Here is an 18914-nt window from a genome sequence, read left to right as displayed (position 1 = left end):
TCTGGAAGAATGAACGCTGCAATTAACCGCCTGTATTCTCAAATACAGCTATAAACCCGCCTGCAGAAAAGCTACCCTTACTTTAAAAAAAAAAAAAAAAGAAGTTCGCTTCTTCTGACTTAACTATTTTTACTGCATCCGCATTCCAAATTCAGTCACCCGTCGGTTCATTTTGAGCAGGATAAAATGCCCAATTTCCTAAATCGGCATTTTAGCCTGGTAAGGCTAATTAGAGAGGTTTTAATGATGGCATGCTGGACTAGTCAATTTGAAACCTGAACACACCGAGAGGCAGGCACCGGCTAACCAAGGACGTGCTTTTGAGGATAACAGCGTGCATTTCGGATGGACAGGAGCATCAGCCATCTCCCCTTTCCACAGGCTACTTGGCCTCGGGACGAGGCACAGCCAGCAATTTCGGCCACCCACTCGTGTGCTGGGGCTCGGCAGGATCCCCGGTTTGGAGTTAAAAAGTCAGAAACTCGGGGACAAAATGAAACCCAAAGAACCGTGTGCGGGAACGGCTCTGCCTGTGCAACCTTCACAGGAAATGTAAAGGGCGAGTTAATGTGCTGGAACGGCATCCCACCCAACTCACACCGAGCCGTGCCTGCTTTCTGCAGCCAGCCCAGGCATAATGCGGCTAATTTGGAGCTCATTCTCCGCTAGCTGCCACCGCGGTCGGGATTTGCTCTGCACTCCAGCTGTGAACAAAGCCAGAAACAGGGAAGGGAACTTACGGAGTTCAAAGTCACCTTCTTAGCTTGGGTATTGTGAATAATATCCTGTTCAGTTCCCATGGCACCTCACAGAGGTCCTCCCCAACCTCAGAGCCCTCTCGCAGCTGCCTCGCAGTCTATTCCACCTCACCACCTCCTGCAACGGCATCCACGATTCTTCAGGTGGCCAAAGATAGAAAAAAGAGAATTAGAAAACACACCGAGCTGCCTAAACACTGCAGGCAGACACCTAGGGTTCACATGAAATAGCAATTTTTATTTTCTCAAATAAAATATTCCTTCCATTTCTGCTCGATCAGTTTGTGAGGGGTGGGGAGGAGCACAGAAGGGAGGGAAGGAGCCCTGCTCAGACAAGTTTTCTGTCAGACCTGTCCTCACAGTTCACAATCCACATCAGACCGAACCCTTTTTTCCAGGAAAGAAAATAAAAGCTATCGGCAACTCTTCATCCCAGAAGGGAAGAGCTGTTCTCTGTCAGGCACTCTGAATTATTCAGCATCAATATTTAATGGAAAAGCATGATTAGAAAAATCCCAGGTTTCTGATGAAAAATATCCAAAGAAGCAATGCTGTTTAACAGGGCTGGGCTAAAACCCACGGCAGGGGATGGTACTGAGCTCAACGAGCTGTTACTGGAATTTAGGGGCACCAACAAGAAGCAGGCCCCCAGCGACACTCAGGGACTGATGGGCAGGATGAGAGAGAAGGAGGGAACTCCCGAGACAATTCCTTGCACCAGCGCTACGCCAGAAGTGAACCCTCACTGCAGCCGATGGCTCTTTGATCGTACCCTGCTGCAGCTCGGCTCACCTTTCATTAACAAGGTTTCGTTTTTTCCCCATCTCAGTACCGGCTGGACCAGGGCGTCCTACAGACCCCACCGCAGGGCTAACGGGAGGCACGGAGTGCCACGCCTTAATGTGACTGAGGAGGGACCATCCAAAATTCACCAGGGCTTGTCTCAGACACAGAGACTGAAGTCTCAGACCATGAAAGCTGTAGAGACGTGTCCGGTGAGCAGGAGAGGCAGAACTCCATTTTCTGTTTGAGATCAATGCTTAAATTAAGTGAACGGGTAAGCAGCAAAGCATCAGCGATGTTCTCCCAGCTCTGGCTTCCTTGTCCCAAAGCACGGGGCCAGATTTGGGCACACAAATCCAGAAGCTCCCCACTGGTGGAGCGAGCCACTGGTAGGTTGACAGAGACTTGTGCAAACTCTACTAGGGGCAGGACACTGCCAGCTCCAGGAACTGCGTCCTAGAAGACTTGGATCCTTTTGTTATTATTTTTAAGAAAATTTACTTCGCCTGAAACTCTGCAAGATGGAAACCCATCTTCCCCATCCCCACCTGCAAGTAGTAGCCTCATTTTATGCCTTTCTCCAAGGGCAGGAGCTTCACGGAAGCTTTCTTGCTTTCTCAACTGTGGAACGCGTCTCCCTTTCTCTTTTTTTTTTTTTCTTTTTATGTTTTGTTTTGCTTTGCTTTTATGTGGTCAGTTCCAATTCTAGTGATTAAAGACAAGGCCAGACACCAGTCAAAAGAGAGCTACTTCTTTACGATCTGAATGACATCTTCGTGTTCCATCATATGGGTTAAGCCCACTCTTTGAGGGCTGTATTTTGTGCTCGTCCCCTTTAAAGAAAAAGGTTAGGAAGAAGGGTTAGGAGAAGACCAGAGACACACGAGGACAAGGATTTCGTCTGCTGTTAAACACTTACCCACACCAAGGCGTATTTGAACTGGCTGGCTAATGATCTGTGAATTCGATGGCACTGCAAGACAGACAGACAGACAGACAGCACGCGAGGCAGTTCAGTGACACTCCTTGGAAAACAACTTGCTCAATATCCAGGAATCAAAAACAACCCGGGTCTATGTCCGAAATTGTAACAGGGGCTTTAGAAGCCAGTTAACAGCACTTGAAAGAATACAGAACAAACACACGGGAATCAGCAGTCCACATAACGCCCCATTTCACTGCTCCCGTGTGCTTTTCACCACCCTTCAGTGTCTTTTTCAACCTTTTATAGCATCGAGGAAAGCAACCCGAGGCAGATGGAATCCGTGAAGGTAACAAAAGGAGAAGCCCAAGTAAACATTGACAAATTCCAAGCCTTACAAAGCACAAGTAAATCACAGCAGGTTCTGAGATGAACCTGCCTTCTACAGACAAGCAACTGTAAAAGATGCAGAGAAATTACCACGTGCTCCACAGAAGCCCCTTTCCGTAGAATAATGGCATCTGTGAAGTCTGGTCTCTCTGTGGAAAAACAGAAGAAAGGGGGAAAGAATAATTAGTTTTCTCTCAAATGTGTTCTGACACGCTGATGCCATCTCACATGGCTTTGTGCTCACTACTCTCAAATTCCTTGCCTCGTTCCACCTGGCAGCAGCCTCCCAAACAGGTATTTAGGCAGCTGGAAGCATCGAATCAGTTCTGCAGACACTCCAGCACCCAGATGTGTGGGTACCCATGTCACAGATCAGCCACTTCCTCTCAGTTCACCTACGCCAGCCCCATTCCAAACATTTGGCTTTCAGCAAATAAAAGTTTCCCAAATCAAAAGAAACCTGCCTAAGAAAAGCTGAACCACTCTGCAGTTTTCTGTGAAATCCCCCAGGTTTCACAGCTCAACAAACTCACAAAAAAAATCCTTAATCCCCTCACATCCACCCAGTTCAGAGCTGTTCTCAGCTGAAGATAAAGGTCTTGGAAAAGGAACAAGTTACAGACATGCCTTCACTGCTGGGAAAAACTGAAAATGAGCTGTAAAGCAAAAGGAGGATCAAAGGCACACCTGAGCTTCAGGAGCCCAGCATGGGAATCACCAAGCCCCTCACAGCAGGTACAGGAGACCTCTTTGGGGCAGTAATTGGGTCAGCGGTTCATCACAGAGCACAGGCAGTAACTTTCAAAGGAAGGAAGCAATGAATTTCAAACTTTATCTCCTTATGACATCACCACGCAAAGCCTTATGAAAATTCAGCTCTTCTAGTGCAGAAAGAACAGGAGGGATGCACGCGAGGAAGGAATAGAAAACATTTCCCAAGGCCTGATGCTGAAAGCTGGTTAGGGAGGGTGTAAGCATGGCATTTCCAGGGCAGGAGATTGCTCAGAGCCCTGCTGGCAGCCTGTGTTTGTGCCTTTCACACCTTCAGCTCAGCTAAGGGTCACTTACGTCCTCGTTTCTTGGTGTAGATGCAGGTAAGTGCCAGGTATTCCCAGAGCTTCTCCAGCAAGTAGTCCAGGTTCAATTTCATGCCGCAGCTGCAACACAGCACAAAAGGTCTCAGTGATTACTGCTGTTGTGATTTAGGGATCCAGAAGAGCGAGGTGAAACATCCTATTAAAGCGTTAGGAAACGAGGGAAAAAGTCCATAATGAGGTCAGCGAAGGAGAAACAGGAGATTAAACAAACAGGGCTTTCAGAAAGGAAAGGAGCTTTGAAGCAGCAAAGCCCCAGCTGGATATATCAGCACTTCCGAGGGAATGAGCTCGAGTGACTTATTCTGCCCTGCAGGTCGTGTGGAGAAAGCAAGCAGCCTGCCTCTCCAGAGGATGGAAGCCTGCAAAAAGCCACGTGGCCGCTCTCCACTTCTCCCCCCAGCAGCTGCAGGCAGCCCTGGGAGAAGCTGGAGGAGGAGGTATGAAGTGAACGACCAACCCATTCAGGGCATCAAGCAGCGTGCGGGCTCCTACCTGATCACGACGCTGTGGGGTCTCCGAGCAAGACGATCCACTTCCTCCATGGATATCTGGTCAATCTTGTTATAAACCTAAGTCAAAGGGAAAACAAGACGTTCTTCAGTAAGGCAATTCAGCAACACCGCCGACTTTTAATAAACTGCTGAAATTCAGGGGCCTAAATGTAAGTTTGGACCTTCTACAGCTCTCAAGTTGGGATGACCTGCAACTACCAGTGAATTTCACAGCCCCAGTCACTATCAGAGCTGTTAAGTGACCTCTGGCATTAGTGAAAACTCAAACGCAGAGCAGCAGAGGAGCAGAAGTCTCCTCATCCTGCAGCCTCGGGGCTCCCAGGACGCGCAGCTCGTGCTGCTCCACGGCAGGCAGCCACCAGAGGGCACAGGGAGCGAGCACAGGGAGCGAGCACACAGGACGGTCACACACGTACAGCCAGGAAAAAGCTCTCTGCTGGGCTCTGCTCCCACCTCTTCCATTTACACCGTCACTGCTTCAGGCACCGTGAGGGCCCAGAGTTTCCTTCAGCAGAGAAGGGAGATGCTCAGTGCTGCAGAAGGCGGACTGTGTCTGAGATACTCACGTAGAGGCACGGCATGTAGACCCTGTTGCCTACAATCACGTCAATGAACTCATCAGGGGAACAATCCTCTCTGAAAAGGACCTCAGCGTTGAAGATTTCTGAGGTGAACATTGTCAAGGCCCAAATCTTAACACGCCAACGGGCTGAGCTTGCTCGGTGCAGCTTGGAGAAATGGAACCGAGATGGGAAAAATCAACCCAGGCCCGTCCTTAACCCAGCCAGCACCGAGGAGACAGCCTTGACTCACGGGCTGCTGACTCGAGGCTCAAGGGTCTCTGTTTTAGGAAAAGGATACTGTATTCGTGGAGGATGAGCTGCACCAGCTTCTCGGAGCACTGAGTTAACGTGACAGTGGAGTTGAAGGAGATGCCTCCACCCTTCTTCGGCTGCAAGGAGGCAACAAAACGACTTAAGAACAGTGCAAAATCCCCTCCATCTGTCCGACACGAGGGGCAGCACGCAGCGACCTTGATTGTGGCAGCCCACCAGGCCTCACCTTGAAGTAGATATTTGGTTTGCTTTTGTTCAGCCGGATTCCGACAGATTCCAGTTCTTTCTCCAGCAGGGCCCTGCGGGGACAAGGCACGTTAGGACCTGTGATAGTGAGCCCGGTCAGGTGGCAGCCGCCCCTTTCCTTTCTGTCACATTGACACAGCCTCGTCACAAGCTTTCACTGCAACCCAACACCCACAGCCAATGCAGGACAGAGTCGGGGGTGGAAATCCAGCTCAACGTCCCCATCTGATCAGTCACCACGAAGGAAGAATCCTTCAGATGAGAAGCCCAAGCTGCAAAGTTCTGTAGATGCTGCTCCCAGTCAGCCAGCACGCTTCTAGCAGAGCAGAACCTCTACCTTACACTCAAGATCTTAAATACTGGTTCCCCAACACACGCAGGATGCAGCATTTCGGGGAGCTGGCAAGTTTTCTGGGCATGGATGTGGGAACCACAGAAGCTGGCTGATCATCCCAGTCCCACGTGCCCAGAAGCACGCACTCACCGCTGTACTTCACCCTTCGTGGCATCCAGCATCATAATAACCACGTCTGCTGTCCGGGCCACAGCTATCACCTGCCGGCCTCTGCCCTTCCCTGAGAAGAGAGGAGATTGCTGTGTATCAGGGAGAAAAAACAGCCTAGTTCTGTGACAGGTGGGGACTCATGCTTGAAAGCAAGAAAAAAAGATCCTACAACCCTGCGGGGGCTGCAGTCAGCTGTGGGGGGTTCCTGAGAGAGCCTGAAGCTGCCTCATGCCCAGCACAAGCCAGAAAAAATACTCTGTGCTGCTCCCCATCATGGGTTACACAGCTAGAAGATGTAAAGCTGTCTGCACGCAGCTGCAGGGGGTGAAACAAAACTGCTGCCCACAGGACAGCCCCAGCCTCGTGCCACGGCAGCAGCGGTGAGGGCAGAGGGGTTACACACACCTTCAGGTCAGGAGGGACCTCACTAACCAGGCCACGCTCCTCCAAGGGACCACCAGGAGGGTTTCCTAAGTTTCACAGGGCTTCTGCTGGCACGAGCAACCAGTAAGGAGGAGGATGAAGCAAGGGAGAAAGACAACGCCTCTCCCCAGCATCAGGAGTCCTGGGAGGACTCGCAGGCACGCAGGCAATCAGCCCAAACAAGGCCCTGCTCAGCTGTAACCTCCCCCTCCGCCTCTCTGAAGTCTTTCTTTAGATCTCCCCTGAACCAGAAGGCAGCTGAGCAAGACACCGCTCACGCAGGAAGGTGAGAAGTGACTGACTTGCTCTGGCTCCCACCTCCAGAAAAGCATCTCCCTGCTACATATAGAGCCTTCCGTGGGCCCGGGGATAGGAATCGTGCCTCACATAAGATCCAGAATGTTTGTTTGGAAAGCCAGTGCAGGAACTACCGGCCCAGGAACCCCGCTAACGTTTGAGCTGCCTGGGGATGATGCTGAGGGTGTTGAGGGCAGATCCCTACAGTGCACGAACGCAGAGATCAGCCAACCTTGTGCTGCTCCCTCGATGATCCCAGGCAGGTCCAACAGCTGGATGTTGGCTCCTTTGTACTGAAAAGGAAACAGAGAGGGGAAGTTGAGCCTTGTGCAGGGCACCTGAGCTGCCTTCAAAGCCTGCAGACAGCAGAGCTGAAGGAATCCAGCAGTGGGACAACCCTGCACAAAGCTGAGGGCTCTGCTGAGGCCACCCCGGAGTGTTTCCTACTGAGCTGCCTTCAGCAAACGCTGTACTTTGTGTCCTGGCCTCCTGAAGGGTCACAGGATTAAAGTTTGACAAAGCACCAAAAAACAGCACAGCACGACAGCAATGTCATCCCGTGTCAGTGAAATGGAAAAGAAAGGAAAAAAAAATGCTTTTTTGGTCTAATAAGTACAGCACTGTAAGGAGCAAATCCACCACCTCTTCCTGGAATGGATCAGAGGTATTGAGATGCACTGCAGGTCCTAGAATACGAGGAAAAAACGGGAGAGTTTGGTTCCCTGGGGCTGCAGGGCCGTTGGCTTTCAGGCTGTTGCTGCGGTGAAGTCCCCAGGAATGGTTTCAGCCATGGCAGGAGCTGCAGGCTGCGCTTGGATGCGTTACAGGATTTGTGCTCATTTTAAATAATGAAAGCAAACATATCAGAGTTAGCTCTGCTTCCCATTTGACCCACATTCCCTCCCTACTCTTGGACACTTTTCAGTTTGATGCCCTTTATCGTTTACTTTCCTGACGGATGCTTAGACCACCACTAGCAGAACTCCTCCCGAGGACAGGAGTAGCTGGATTTTCCCTCCAAACTGATCGCAGTACAGATTGCCTCTTTTAAAGCTTCATTAAAAACAAATCTGTCAAGGTTTCCAGCCATCTGGTCAATGGCGCCGACAGCAGTTATAAAAAATTCAGCTGAGAACTCTCACGTTGCTCTGGCCAGCCCAATCATGGCATGTGAAACCCCCTCAGGCAGCCTGAGGAGTCACGTAGCCCGGGGAAGTGCTCTGCCAGCACTGCAGGGTGCAGAAAACCTAGAAAACCCGGCAGCACGAGCACTCGAGGCCTCCTGAAGCTTAAAGCAGAGGCCAGCAGAGAGCTTTGGATGCTGCTGCTGCTCAGAGGTAGCACAAGTGCAGACACACACGGCCACACGAGCAGGTTTCTTACCGCCAGCTTCTGTCAGGGAGGAGAGCCCCACTTACTTCTATGACTCCCGGGATGCAGGTCAGGGTTGTGAACTCGTAGGACGCAGCTTCGCTGGCGGTTGAGGTCATTAAGCTCAGGAAGGTGGACTGAAACACAAGGAGTCACCATCACAACAGGTATTCCAAGGAAAGCACTGGCAGATTGTCAGCAAAACGCCCAACCCCGAAGCATTTAAGAGCTTTTCAAAGCTGTGCTGTGGCTCTCCAGGGACTGAGGCAGCAGGGGACTGCTGGCACTTCTCCTGAGTGAAGGCAAACCCTCCTTCTCCCCTATTTTCTCAGCACCCCAGCTTTTGGGCACGCCACACGAGGTGAAGGAGCAATTCCCCAGCTCTAACTCCCAGCTCCCAGCCTACAGCGACCTCCTGCCAACTGATGGCAAAAGGTGAGACACAAAGGGACGGCGCTGAGCCCCCCCCAGCGCACACAGAGTTACCTCGGGTACTCACTGACCTTACCCACGGAAGGAAACCCGATCAGCGCCACGCGGGCATCTCCAGATTTCATCACATCGAAGCCTTCTCCTTTAGCAGCAGAGGATTTGGAAGGTTCCAGTAACTGGGCTCTGTACTTCGCGAGCTTTGCCTTTAGGAGGCCCAGGTGGTACTCGGTAGCTGCGTGACAGGGACACAACGAGGGGTTAACAGGCAGCAGGCGGTGATTTGCTTCTGTAAGTGAGAACCTTCCCAAAAAAGAAACGCTCAGATCTCGGTCAGGGGCCTGAAGAAGCGCTGCCACGTGTGCTGGCTGCTCTACACACGTCCTGCAAGGGGAACGTCAGCTGCTGGAGGCAAACCTTTGAGGCACATCAAGTCAGGCGGGAGGGGAAGAAGAAGCGAGAAGAATTGCTGGGTAAAAGCAGCAACCCAGGGGGAGAGCAGGCGGAGGATAAATGGCACGAAGGGAGCCTAAGGGAGCCGGCACCCCTGGAGCCCCACCAGCCCTTGTCCCAGGAGCTCACCCTGCAGCACACCGTGCCACTGGGCTGGGGTGAATCTTCCCCAGCTCTCACCAATTTCTAAAAACACACTTAACTTAGCGCTCACATAGGAACGAGCTCGACTCATCCCTACCAAGACACTTAAATTTACACCTGACAGAGCGAAAAAACACCCCGAGAGGCAATCCCCGCAGCAGGAACTCGCTTCACACCACGGGGAGGGTGCAAAAAGGGAGGAAACAACGCGGGCAGAACCCCAGCAGCTCGGATATCTCGGATATTCGCTGCTTTCCCCCCACACCCCCCCCCCAGCAGCCCCGGGCCTCCCCTCACCAAGGCGCCGCCAGGCCCGGCCCCCCCCCCCCCCCCCCCCCCAGCCCCCCCTACCCCGGGGCCGCCCCTCACTCCCCAGACCCTCACCCCCCGTGTCCCCCCCGGCCCCCCACCCTTGTTTTTCTGGGTGCGGGCGATCTCCTTCTCGATCTCCGAGATCTTCTCCAGGATCCCCATGGCGCCGCCCTCCCGCCCGCCGCCGCCGCCGCCGCCGCCTCCCCCCTCACGCCGCCCGCCGGAAGTGCCGCGGGCCCGGCCGTCCGCGCGCCTCAACCGTCCGGGCTGAGCCGCGGTGCAGCCGCCGCAAAGGTTCCGGCCGCGCCCCCCGCCCCCGCGCTTTGCGTTCCGCTCGCCTCAGAAAAATCCATTAATTTTTCTAATAATTTTTAAGGAAAAGAGCTTCGGGGTCAGCTGGTCCCACCAATGTCACCCACCAAACCATGTCCCTAAGCACCACGTCCAACCGTTCCTTGAACACCCCCAGGGATGGTGACCCCACCACCCCCCTGGGCAACCCGTCCCACCGCCTGGCTGCTGTTTCTGAGGAGAAATTTCTCTAATTTCCAACCCAAACCTCCCCCGGTGCGACTTGAGGCCATTCCCTCTGGTCCTGCCACTAGTTACAGTGAGAAGAGGTTCCCTCAGCTGCTCCTCGCAGGACTTGTGTCCCAGACCCTTCACCAGCTTTGTCGCCCTTCTCTGGGCTCGCTCCAGGGCCTCGATGTCCTTTTTGTAGCAAGGGGCCCAAAAATGAACAGTGCTCGAGGTGCAGCCTCACCAGAGCACAGTACAGGGCTCCCCTTCCCCTCTCCTCACACCCCCCGGTCAGCACTGAGCCCCCTTATCCCTCCCCTAAAAGAGGTGCATGGGGACACAGCCCTCCGGCCTCCCTGGGGACAGGCACCCAGGTGTCCCCCAGCACCGCTGTGAGCCCCCTGCTCACCCCCAATTAATCCCACATCACCCACTTCAGGCAATCAGTAGGTTTTTGGATTCTCGGACACGTCATTAAGCAGTGAGACAAAGCATCCTTGTCCCCGTTACCCAAGAATTGACAAACACACACAGACACAGGCCCCTTAAATACATTTCATTTTTAATTTGGACGTTGATAGCTCTGCAAAATACTTCTTCCAGTCCCTTTTCCATATTCCATCCATAAATATACTAATTCTTCAGCCAACATAGTTAAAAAGAAGAAATCGCAACCTTTTCAGAAGACTCAAATACCCCATTTCTTACTTCCTCTCCCAGAACCTCACCTGGTTAGTTGTCTTTCACCACAACGTGACATACTTAACACCTTTTTAGCTTATCAAACGATTCAAAGAAAAAAGAAAATCAAAATCAAGGCTTTAGAGAAGTTCTGAACGCAGGCTGCCCCTTCAAACCTCCCCGCTGCCACCACCGGTAGCTTGGCTTCACAACCTGCTCCAAATCCACGACACATCCTACAGAGGCATCGATCTGGCAATTTTGGATTTCAGCTGAAACGTGCTTTGAGACGGCTGGAATGAGACAGAGGGATGGAGAACGGACGCTTCTCCCTCCTCACCCTTCTTTCCGCATACCAAGTCTCAGCGGCTCAGAGGAAAACTTCAGGGGAAATTCTGGGGTGGTTACACGCTCAACAACCCCAGGACCCTTCCTAACCCAGCTTCTGGAACAGCCACAGAATCATTTCAATTAAACAGCGTTAGAAACCCGAGTGTAACACTGGCACGGACAGCACAGGGCAGCTGGCATCACCCTCGACACCACATGCAGCTCCGGAGACCCGTGAACAACCTGTGGGGAAGGGTCTCTGCACCCATGCAGCCACGTTCCCAAAGGCTCTCCCTTCCACTTCTCTACAACCAAGCAGCACCATTGGTTTTCGTCTCCAAAACCAGGACATCTCCCAGTCCCACGCATTAAACACCTCCCCTCACCTCCGCAGGGGAGGAGTTTCTCCCAGAGGAGCACAATAAATTGGGAATTATTTCTAAGCTGCCCTACTCGCATCAGCTCAGAAGGTTCCCTCCCTTCCCTCCAGCTCCTCCGCAGCCACCCTGCTCGTGCCACCCTACAAATCTACCCGCAGTGACCGAGACAACGCCACACGCTTCCCTCATCACCAGCACGGCGGGACGGCTCTCCTGCCTCCAGCTGCAAGCAGGGCAGCTTGCTTTGGGGGCAAGGATTCATCCGCAGCCAGCAGCCCGCAGAAGGGCGCCTCTGGGGCTGCGTCATCCCCCGAGACCAGCCCCGCCACCTCTCCAACGCGCACAGTCCCAGCTTGGCACACACCAAACGGGCTCGCTGAGACCCCAACGCGGCCCTGTTAAGGCTTAGGCCAGCAACTCGGCTGCTGTCAAACACCAGACGTGCTGCCAAAAGGAAGGAAGCTTAAAAAAATAATAATAATAAGGAAAGGAAAAGTGAACGAGCAGCACTAGGTGTGCAGGGGGGTTTTGCTTTCCTCTCCCAGGCAGCAAACCCGCTCTCAACGCCCGCCCCGGTCAGCGCACGACACAAACCTGCTGCAGGGGGGGGGTGGGTTTGAAACAGCCAGAAAAACGCAACCTAAATTCGCACAAAAGCCCTGCAGGTGTGACCGTCACATTAAATACACCACTGAGGCCAACTTTCAAAATGTCTTTTTTAAAAAAAAAAAAAAAAACACACACACGCATACACACACACACACACACTTTGGCACACAAGCCTTAAGTTATATCACTTGAAACATTTCAAAGTCAGGAGAGCTACTGAGTTTTTTTTTGTTGTTTTTGTCGTTTTTTTTTTTTCTTTTGCCTCGCAAAAAGGTATCAAGCAGTGGTGTTGGTGTAGCGATGGAGGTCGAGTACAACTGCTGACCAGGTCGAGGTGTCCCTGCGACGCTGCTCAACACTTGCACTCCGGTTACTGTCCCAAAGCAGCTAGCTGATTACATACACGGATATAAAAACTGACAGAGACATTCCCAGTTTTCAATGTGAAAACAGTAAAATGTAATCGAGTAATTGTGCATTTGCCATAGGGTCCTTGGGAAAAGGAACCATAAAAATATTTTTTTTTTTTAATAAAAGTCTTTTTTTTTTTTATATAACCCTTAACTTAAGTAAAGAGCAAATATACACCTATAAGCAGAGTTCAGATCCACTTTACTGAGAGCCTGGAAGTCCGTACAAATTAATTCCCAGTGGCGTATCCAGACTGGGAGAGCTCCCAGCTCCAAAGGGCCAGCGTTCCTGAAAGATCTGCAGCTCCAGCTAGCCTTGGTAGCCAGCGCCAAGCGAGCACTCGTTCAAGCCTCATCCGTCTCAGCCAGCTCTCCCCCGCCAGCCTGCGCAGCCGCCCGCCAAGCAGAGCCTCACGCCCGCGACTGCGCCTGGCTCTGGGAGCATCAGAGCTGGCAATCCGGGCAACAAACCTGAGTCCTGGCGATTTCAACCCATATCAGGCCGTAACAAGGAAAATAAAAGCACCGTGCTTGTATTTTCTTATTACTCAGAGGACAGACCACTGATTCCAGCTACTGAGAAAACAGCTTCCAGAGGAGAGCTGGGAGGAATTTCAGTGATAGAGAAACTAGCTGTGCAATAAGAAAAGTGCATCAAAGGTATCTTAAAACCAGATTAAAGATCAAATCGCCACTCGACAGGAGGGAGAATCAAGCTCCAGCAGCCACGCTCCTTGGGCTGGGTGGGTTAACATTCAGGCTCTCTCTCACGAGTCCGAGGGGCAGGAGAGAAGCGTGCATTCCCGTGCTCCGACAGGGACACAGTTCTCCTGGCAGGCCATGCTCCCCTGCCCGCTTTGCTTCTGTGCGGTACCAGTTCTGGACAGTTGTCATCGGAATTCGTAGATAGGAGCACTGTGCTCAGGAACGTGAGTTAAATTCAATGACTGATACCTGGGGGAGAGGAAAAAGACGGGAGAGGATTACACAGAGCAACAGAATCCTCCTAGAACCAACAGCTCCTGCTTGGCAGGCCGCAGGCAGACATCCCGGTGGCTTTTCCCTTCCCTTTTGGGACGCTCTCAGAGGTGTTCAGGCCCCCACCTACCAGCGGTGCCAAAACCCTGGGAGGATCCAGCCCCGTTCCTCATTTCCATTCCCGTGCCTTTGAGCTAGCTGCAGCCAGACTGTTGGAGGTGGGCTGGCTGTGGGTTTTGGACGCCTTTTGAAGTTCGCCAGCTTTCATGTTCAAACAGCGTTTGCTACAGCTGAAAATTACACTCGGGTCTTTCAAAGCTTAGCTCGAGGGGATTTGTCTGAAAGCCTCCCAGGTACCTTCCCTCCCTGTGAGGCTGATTCACCTGCTGCGTGTGACAAATGCCATCACTATTTATCCAAAGCTATCCTATTTATCCAATGCTATCCCGTATCTTGCAGCAACACCCCGAGGACCATGGGCTACCAAGCGCTGGCCCAACAAGACTCCTGCCTGAAGGGAGCAGCAGCAGAGCTGTGACACGCCAGGAAGCACCAGGCTCCCTCTCCCAGCCCCCTCTGACACCCTCTGGAGGGCCGAGGCACGGAGAAGAGGCAGCATTTCAGTGCGCAGAGGGAAGGAAGCCTCCTTACCATTCTGAACTCCTATGGTAGTAATAGCCCTCTATAGACGCTGCTGGCTTCTGGAAGCAGATGTAATAGAAACCAGCAAAGGAAGCACCGCTGATGTCTTTGATGGTGTGATCTGGGACAAGGAACTGCTCCTGCACGCAAAACACAGGCTGGGTTTAGAGATGCTGGTCAAACACCCCCCACGCACCCCAAACCTGCCCTCCCAGACCGAGCACTGGCACCGCTGACACAAAGGCATTCCTGGCTGAGCATTCCCCGTGCTCGTGGCAGCCCAGAGCAGAGCCCAGCGTGTTCTTTCCCCACCTGGCACTGCTTGAATTTACAGGGAAGCAGCAACCGAGAAGAGAAGCAGCTTTAAGGAGCACACGAGATCAGTTTCAGCCCGACACCTGCCCTCTCCCAACCAGATCCCAATCACAGAAGCAGGAACCAGAGCTGCCTGCTGCTTTCCTCCCCTCACAGATGCACAAAACTCGTGTCAAGAGGGAGGAATCGATCCAGCTGAAGAGCCGGGAGGGGCAGAGCACACAGGCCCAGCACAGGGGCTGGAGACACCGATTCTTCCGCCCTCTCCGTGGCACCACCGAGCAAGATTTTCCTGTTGTGTTTTTAGGCATGGCTGCAGCCCTGAAGGACGCAATTAGCTGACTAGACGGGAGTCACGCTGGAATTTGTAAGCATGGCAGGTTACGAGGTTGGGTGGTAGGCCCAGATCTTTAATTTGGCCAGCAGCAGAGGTTGAAAAAGCTTCCGGGCACCACCAGCCTCTGCCAGCCAGCTGGGAGCAGCTCAGCAGGAGGGGACGCGCGGGGTTTACCTTCCATCGCATGAAGACGTAGTCCCCGTTTTTCAGATCCTCATAATCAAAGTCATCAGAGTTAAATGTTTTTGCGTACTGGTAGAAAGCCTGGAACTTCCCCTGGAACAAAAGGAAAAACAATAAAGGCAAGAACCAGGATGCTTATTCCAGGAAAAGCGCCCCGTAGCGCTGGTTTCTGTTTCGGGGGGAAGAGCAGGATCCCCTCGAGGGGGTCGCTTCTCCCTCGGAGCAGCACTGAGCACACCCCTGGAGCAGCCCAGGGGAACGAGGAGGACAGCCAGACACCCCCAGCCCGTGGTGGAAGCTCCTGAGCTCCCAGAGGGGTGCACGTGGACAGAACCATCCTAAACATCAGCCTGGCAAAGAGCAGGTCAAGGTGGCTGAGGCCAGCGACAGCCGTGCCCTGCCCTGGGGAGAGGCTGAGGGTGCTGCTGGCCTGGCCAAGACACCGTGCGTGTGCCACAGGGACACCTCTCCCCTTCCCCACTCCGTTTGTGACAAGCTCTCAAGACAAGGAGCGCGTTCTGAGGGGGGAACACGAGATGGGAATTGCTGCTGCCTCCAACCACTGGAAGGCAAAAACATCCCCTCCCTCCTGAGAGCAGCCAGCAGCCTGCTGAAGGGACCTCCAAAAACCTCGAGGGGGAAGCGTGGGCACCCTCCAGGAGAGCTTTCCAGGCCCTCCTGACAGCCCCTGCATGCGCACCCCCTGCGCCTCACCTCTACACCAGCTGCTCAGCCGGGACTGCATCAGACCTACACCAGGGCCCCGAGTTATTTACCCAGTGTTTACGATCCACATCTTCGTCAGCATCCCACTTGCGTGTTAAGAAAGGGTGCTTTTTACTGATTATTTCCCCTTCAAAGAAAGTGGTGAGGGTTGGGTACTCCTAGGAGAGAAGAGAGGAGAGAGGATTTTGTCACCTGCTGACGGGGAAAAGCAGCGGCTCGGCTCGCAGCAGGGGCTCCGGGCTGCCCGAGGCTGCTCCCATCTCCCCAGGCAGCACGGTGATGCTGAAAATCCAACTTGTACACAACCACAGCCTCCCCCCTCCTATTCCAGCTTTCTTTTTCCACTCTGTCACCTTCACAAAACCCAGAGGAGCCCCGGTGGAGCTGGGCAATCACAAGGGACCGTGTACAGATGGCACAGCTCCTCGGCCTCGGCCACAAGCTGCTCCTGAGCTCTGCATCTGAGGGTTAGGGGAGGCCAGACTGAGCTGGGGGGAGTGAACCTCTCCTGCACTCACCCGTCCTTACAGACACACCGTGCTGCAGCCAAAAGGGCCCTGCCCCGGGGAAGCACAGTAAGAAATGTCCCTGTGAGACAGCTCACAGCACACGGGTATGGAAGGAAGCGTGGAAAGACCCCGCTGCTTTGGGTCCTGTTTTATTTTCCACCGCAGGAGTGCCCAAAGCTGACTGCGGGGCCAGGTTCAGTTCTGCAGGGTGCCAGACAAGCCTCCTTCCTTCAGGACTCCCATCAGGGCCCACCACGACAGGCTGAGCCATTCAACTACCAAGTGGTCACTTTTACTGCACGCCCCATCCCTCCACTGCCCATTTTTGGTGGCAGCTTTCTCCCAGCCCACCAGGAAGAAGCAAAGCCTTTACGCAGCACCTCCCCTTGCTGCTTGGCCCTCGGCACTCACCTCCGTAAGGCCTTTAATCTTCAAGTATCCACAGAGATAGGAGTTTTCCATATCCACGTGCTAGAAGAGAGCACAAAGCCCTGCCATCAGCACGGCAGGAGGGCACCCGGGTGCCCCACAGCCGCTTCCAACCCCCTGATGCTCCACCAGGGCTCAGTTCTGCTGCAGCTGGTACCGATTGTCCAGCTTACAGCCCAGCATCCCTTCTGGAATCCCTTCCCCAGGGCTGGAGACACCTCGGGAAGCTCAGGCAGACCACCTGAAGGTGCCCAGAGCTCCTCTGACAGCCTCCAGCCCTGAGGGCTCCATGGAGGGAAGCAGATCCAAAGCGAGAGCACCACCAGGGGAACCTCTCCCACCCCCTGCTTCACTTTTCCCCGTCAAACCCCGGCAGCAAATGGTGTTTGAGAGGAAAAAGCCAAGAGCACACATTCACTGGAGGTAATTCGGGCTGGAAAGCATCGCCCTGAGCCTTGACACCTGCTCACGTAGCAGGCTCTGCCCGCTGATCTCTCACACACTGCCCGTGCTCTGCCTCGTACCAGGCCTGAGCACAAAGCTTGCTCAGGAGGCTGGTGACACCTTGTTTTGGAAACAAGCCTCCTGCCCTGCTCTGAAGCTCTGTGCCACCCTTCCTCTGAGCTCCTGGGCTGGATCGTGCCCCTCCTGCCGTGCAGAACCAAGGCAGGGGCTGCTCCTGCACCGGGTGCCTTTAAATGAGGGGGTTTCCCAAGCTTTTTCCTGACATCTCTGGCTCATTTTTCAAAGCAAGAAGCGAGTTATTCAGGGAAGCGCAAACACGACTGCGAGGAGATGGCTCTCCCCCACCTGGGATGAAAGCAGAGCCACGTTTCCCTGCGCTCAGCGCACGGAGGGCAGGCAGGTGCCTCTTCCCTGCTTTGAGCAGCGAGCTCTGCGAGAGGGCAGCGTGCAGTGGAGCTGCTCGGCCATGGGATGTCTCCACCAGGGCCAGGTACACTCGTGCAGGGCTGCACGTGAAACCAGAGGGGTCCAAATGCTGCTGACACTGTGGGGCATCACCCCACGACGCCAGGCTGTGCCCCAGGCAGTGTCACGGTGCTTGTTGCCCCCCCCAGACCCTGTTTGTGCCCCCAAAGCAGGGGCAGAGCTGGGACTCGCTGCGGGAGGGCACAGAGCAGGCAGCACTGTCCCAGTGCTGACTCCACACCCTGGCAGCTCTGCCCGAAGCGAGCGTGCCAACGCTCCCAACTAAAAATAAAATAAAAAGCATTTGGGGTGACAACGGCTGCGGGGAGGGCTGGGACAGCCACAGGAGGCTGTTCCCCAGCACAGCTTGGGATCCTCGGCTGCCTGGCTGCGTGCTGGTGGCAGGCAAAGCCCCAGCTCGCCGTGCAGCACGAGGGGACGGGGAACACGGGGAGCCCAGCTCCAGGCAGGCAGAGCTCCCTGATGGTTTTGAGGCTGGCCTGAACGCCAGCTGGGGGGCTCCGTGACACCCCCCTCAGGCAAGGCAGGCGCTCACCCTGATGGCACACAGACAGAATAAGGAGATGAGGGGGGAGACCCCAAGCTGCGAGCCCAAATTATGAGGGAGGGGAGCAGGGATGGGGGCAGGGACAGGGCACAGAACCTCCCCCAGCTGTTGGGGGTGCAAGAAGAGAACAAAACGGGGAAAAGGAGAGGGAAGAGGGGGAAAACGGGGGGAAGAGGAGGGAATAAGGGAGAAATGGGGGGAAAAGGAGGGAATAGGGGAGAAACGGGGGGAAGGGGAGGGAGCAGGGGGGAAACCAAGGGAAGGGGAAGGAGCAGGGGCACGGAGCAGGCCCTGGGGGGGGTGTTCGGTGTGTGTGTGAGCCCCGGGCCCCCCCTCACCTGCATGACGACCTCCACCTCGTAGGCGTTGCCCTTGCTGCGCTGCTGCCCGCGGAACTTGGCGCCGCTGTAGAGCAGCGAGGTGGCCACGCCGGGCTGCGCCGTGTTGATGGGGGGCGGCGGCACCAGGCTGCTGGCGGCCGGCACGGCCGAGGCGGAGGAGGCCGAAGAAGAAGAAGAGGAGGAGGAGGAGGAGGAAGAGGAGGGGGAGGATGAGGAAGGCGCCGCCGCTGAGGAGAACGAGGAGGAGGAAGAGGAGGTGGAGGAAGGCGCCGCGGCCCCACCCGCGCGGCCCCGCTCGCTGCGCACCGGCATCTCGGGGGGGTCCCCGGGCGCCAGCGTGGCCGGGGGGTGCCGGGGGTGCCGCGGCCCGGGGCCGCTCCCCGCTCCCCGCCGCCCGCTCCCCACCGAGGCCCGAGGCCGCCGCCGCCTCCTCCTCCTCCTCCTCCTCCCTGAGGCAGCCTCCCGGCAGCGCCTCCGCGCGCTCCCATTGGCCGAACGCACCTCGGAGGGCGGGACTTCGGGGAGATGCGGAGCGTTGATTGGTTGTTT

At 54.6% G+C, this 18914-nt stretch overlaps 2 protein-coding genes across 2 annotated transcripts; both read right to left on the bottom strand.

Moving 5' to 3' along the window:
- Positions 1-981: 981 nt before the first annotated feature.
- DRG2 (developmentally regulated GTP binding protein 2) lies at positions 982-9659 on the bottom strand. Its single transcript, XM_082772787.1, has 13 exons — positions 9577-9659; positions 8644-8804; positions 8188-8277; positions 7002-7062; positions 6029-6119; positions 5525-5597; positions 5324-5414; positions 5029-5126; positions 4443-4519; positions 3922-4010; positions 2944-3002; positions 2461-2514; positions 982-2374 (listed from the first exon to the last, which is right to left on the bottom strand). Exons 1-13 carry the CDS (start codon positions 9638-9640, stop codon positions 2288-2290), a joined length of 1095 nt encoding a protein of 364 aa, XP_082628913.1. The 5' UTR covers positions 9641-9659; the 3' UTR covers positions 982-2287.
- A 2933-nt stretch (positions 9660-12592) lies between these two features.
- Positions 12593-18794, bottom strand: GID4 (GID complex subunit 4 homolog). The gene is made up of 6 exons (XM_082772774.1): positions 18363-18794; positions 16509-16568; positions 15639-15746; positions 14854-14955; positions 14037-14167; positions 12593-13361 (listed from the first exon to the last, which is right to left on the bottom strand). The coding sequence occupies exons 1-6, from the start codon at positions 18675-18677 to the stop codon at positions 13298-13300; spliced, it is 780 nt and encodes a 259-aa protein (XP_082628900.1). The 5' UTR covers positions 18678-18794; the 3' UTR covers positions 12593-13297.
- Positions 18795-18914: the final 120 nt, after the last annotated feature.

This window comes from Aythya marila (genome assembly GCF_965140915.1).
Source record: "Aythya marila genome assembly, chromosome: 15".
Taxonomy (NCBI): domain Eukaryota; kingdom Metazoa; phylum Chordata; class Aves; order Anseriformes; family Anatidae; genus Aythya; species Aythya marila.
Note: the sequence above shows the minus strand (reverse complement) of the source record. Positions and strands in the feature narration are given on the sequence as shown.

What these genes read in the sequence shown, in the direction of transcription:
- DRG2 (XM_082772787.1), bottom strand. Translation starts at nt 9,640, where the DNA reads ATGGGGATCCTGGAGAAGATCTCGGAGATCGAGAAGGAGATCGCCCGC. An exon ending in CCGCACCCAGAAAAACAAGG is followed by an intron (nt 8,805 to 9,576) that starts GTGGGGGGCCGG and finishes CCTGTCACGCAG; the next exon opens with CTACCGAGTACCACCTGGGC. An exon ending in CATCGAGGGAGCAGCACAAG is followed by an intron (nt 6,120 to 7,001) that starts GTTGGCTGATCT and finishes CTCTCTTCTCAG; the next exon opens with GGAAGGGCAGAGGCCGGCAG.
- GID4 (XM_082772774.1), bottom strand. Translation starts at nt 18,677, where the DNA reads ATGCCGGTGCGCAGCGAGCGGGGCCGCGCGGGTGGGGCCGCGGCGCCT. An exon ending in AGGTGGAGGTCGTCATGCAG is followed by an intron (nt 16,569 to 18,362) that starts GTGAGGGGGGGC and finishes GCTCTCTTCTAG; the next exon opens with CACGTGGATATGGAAAACTC. An exon ending in AGATTAAAGGCCTTACGGAG is followed by an intron (nt 15,747 to 16,508) that starts GTGAGTGCCGAG and finishes CTTCTCTCCTAG; the next exon opens with GAGTACCCAACCCTCACCAC.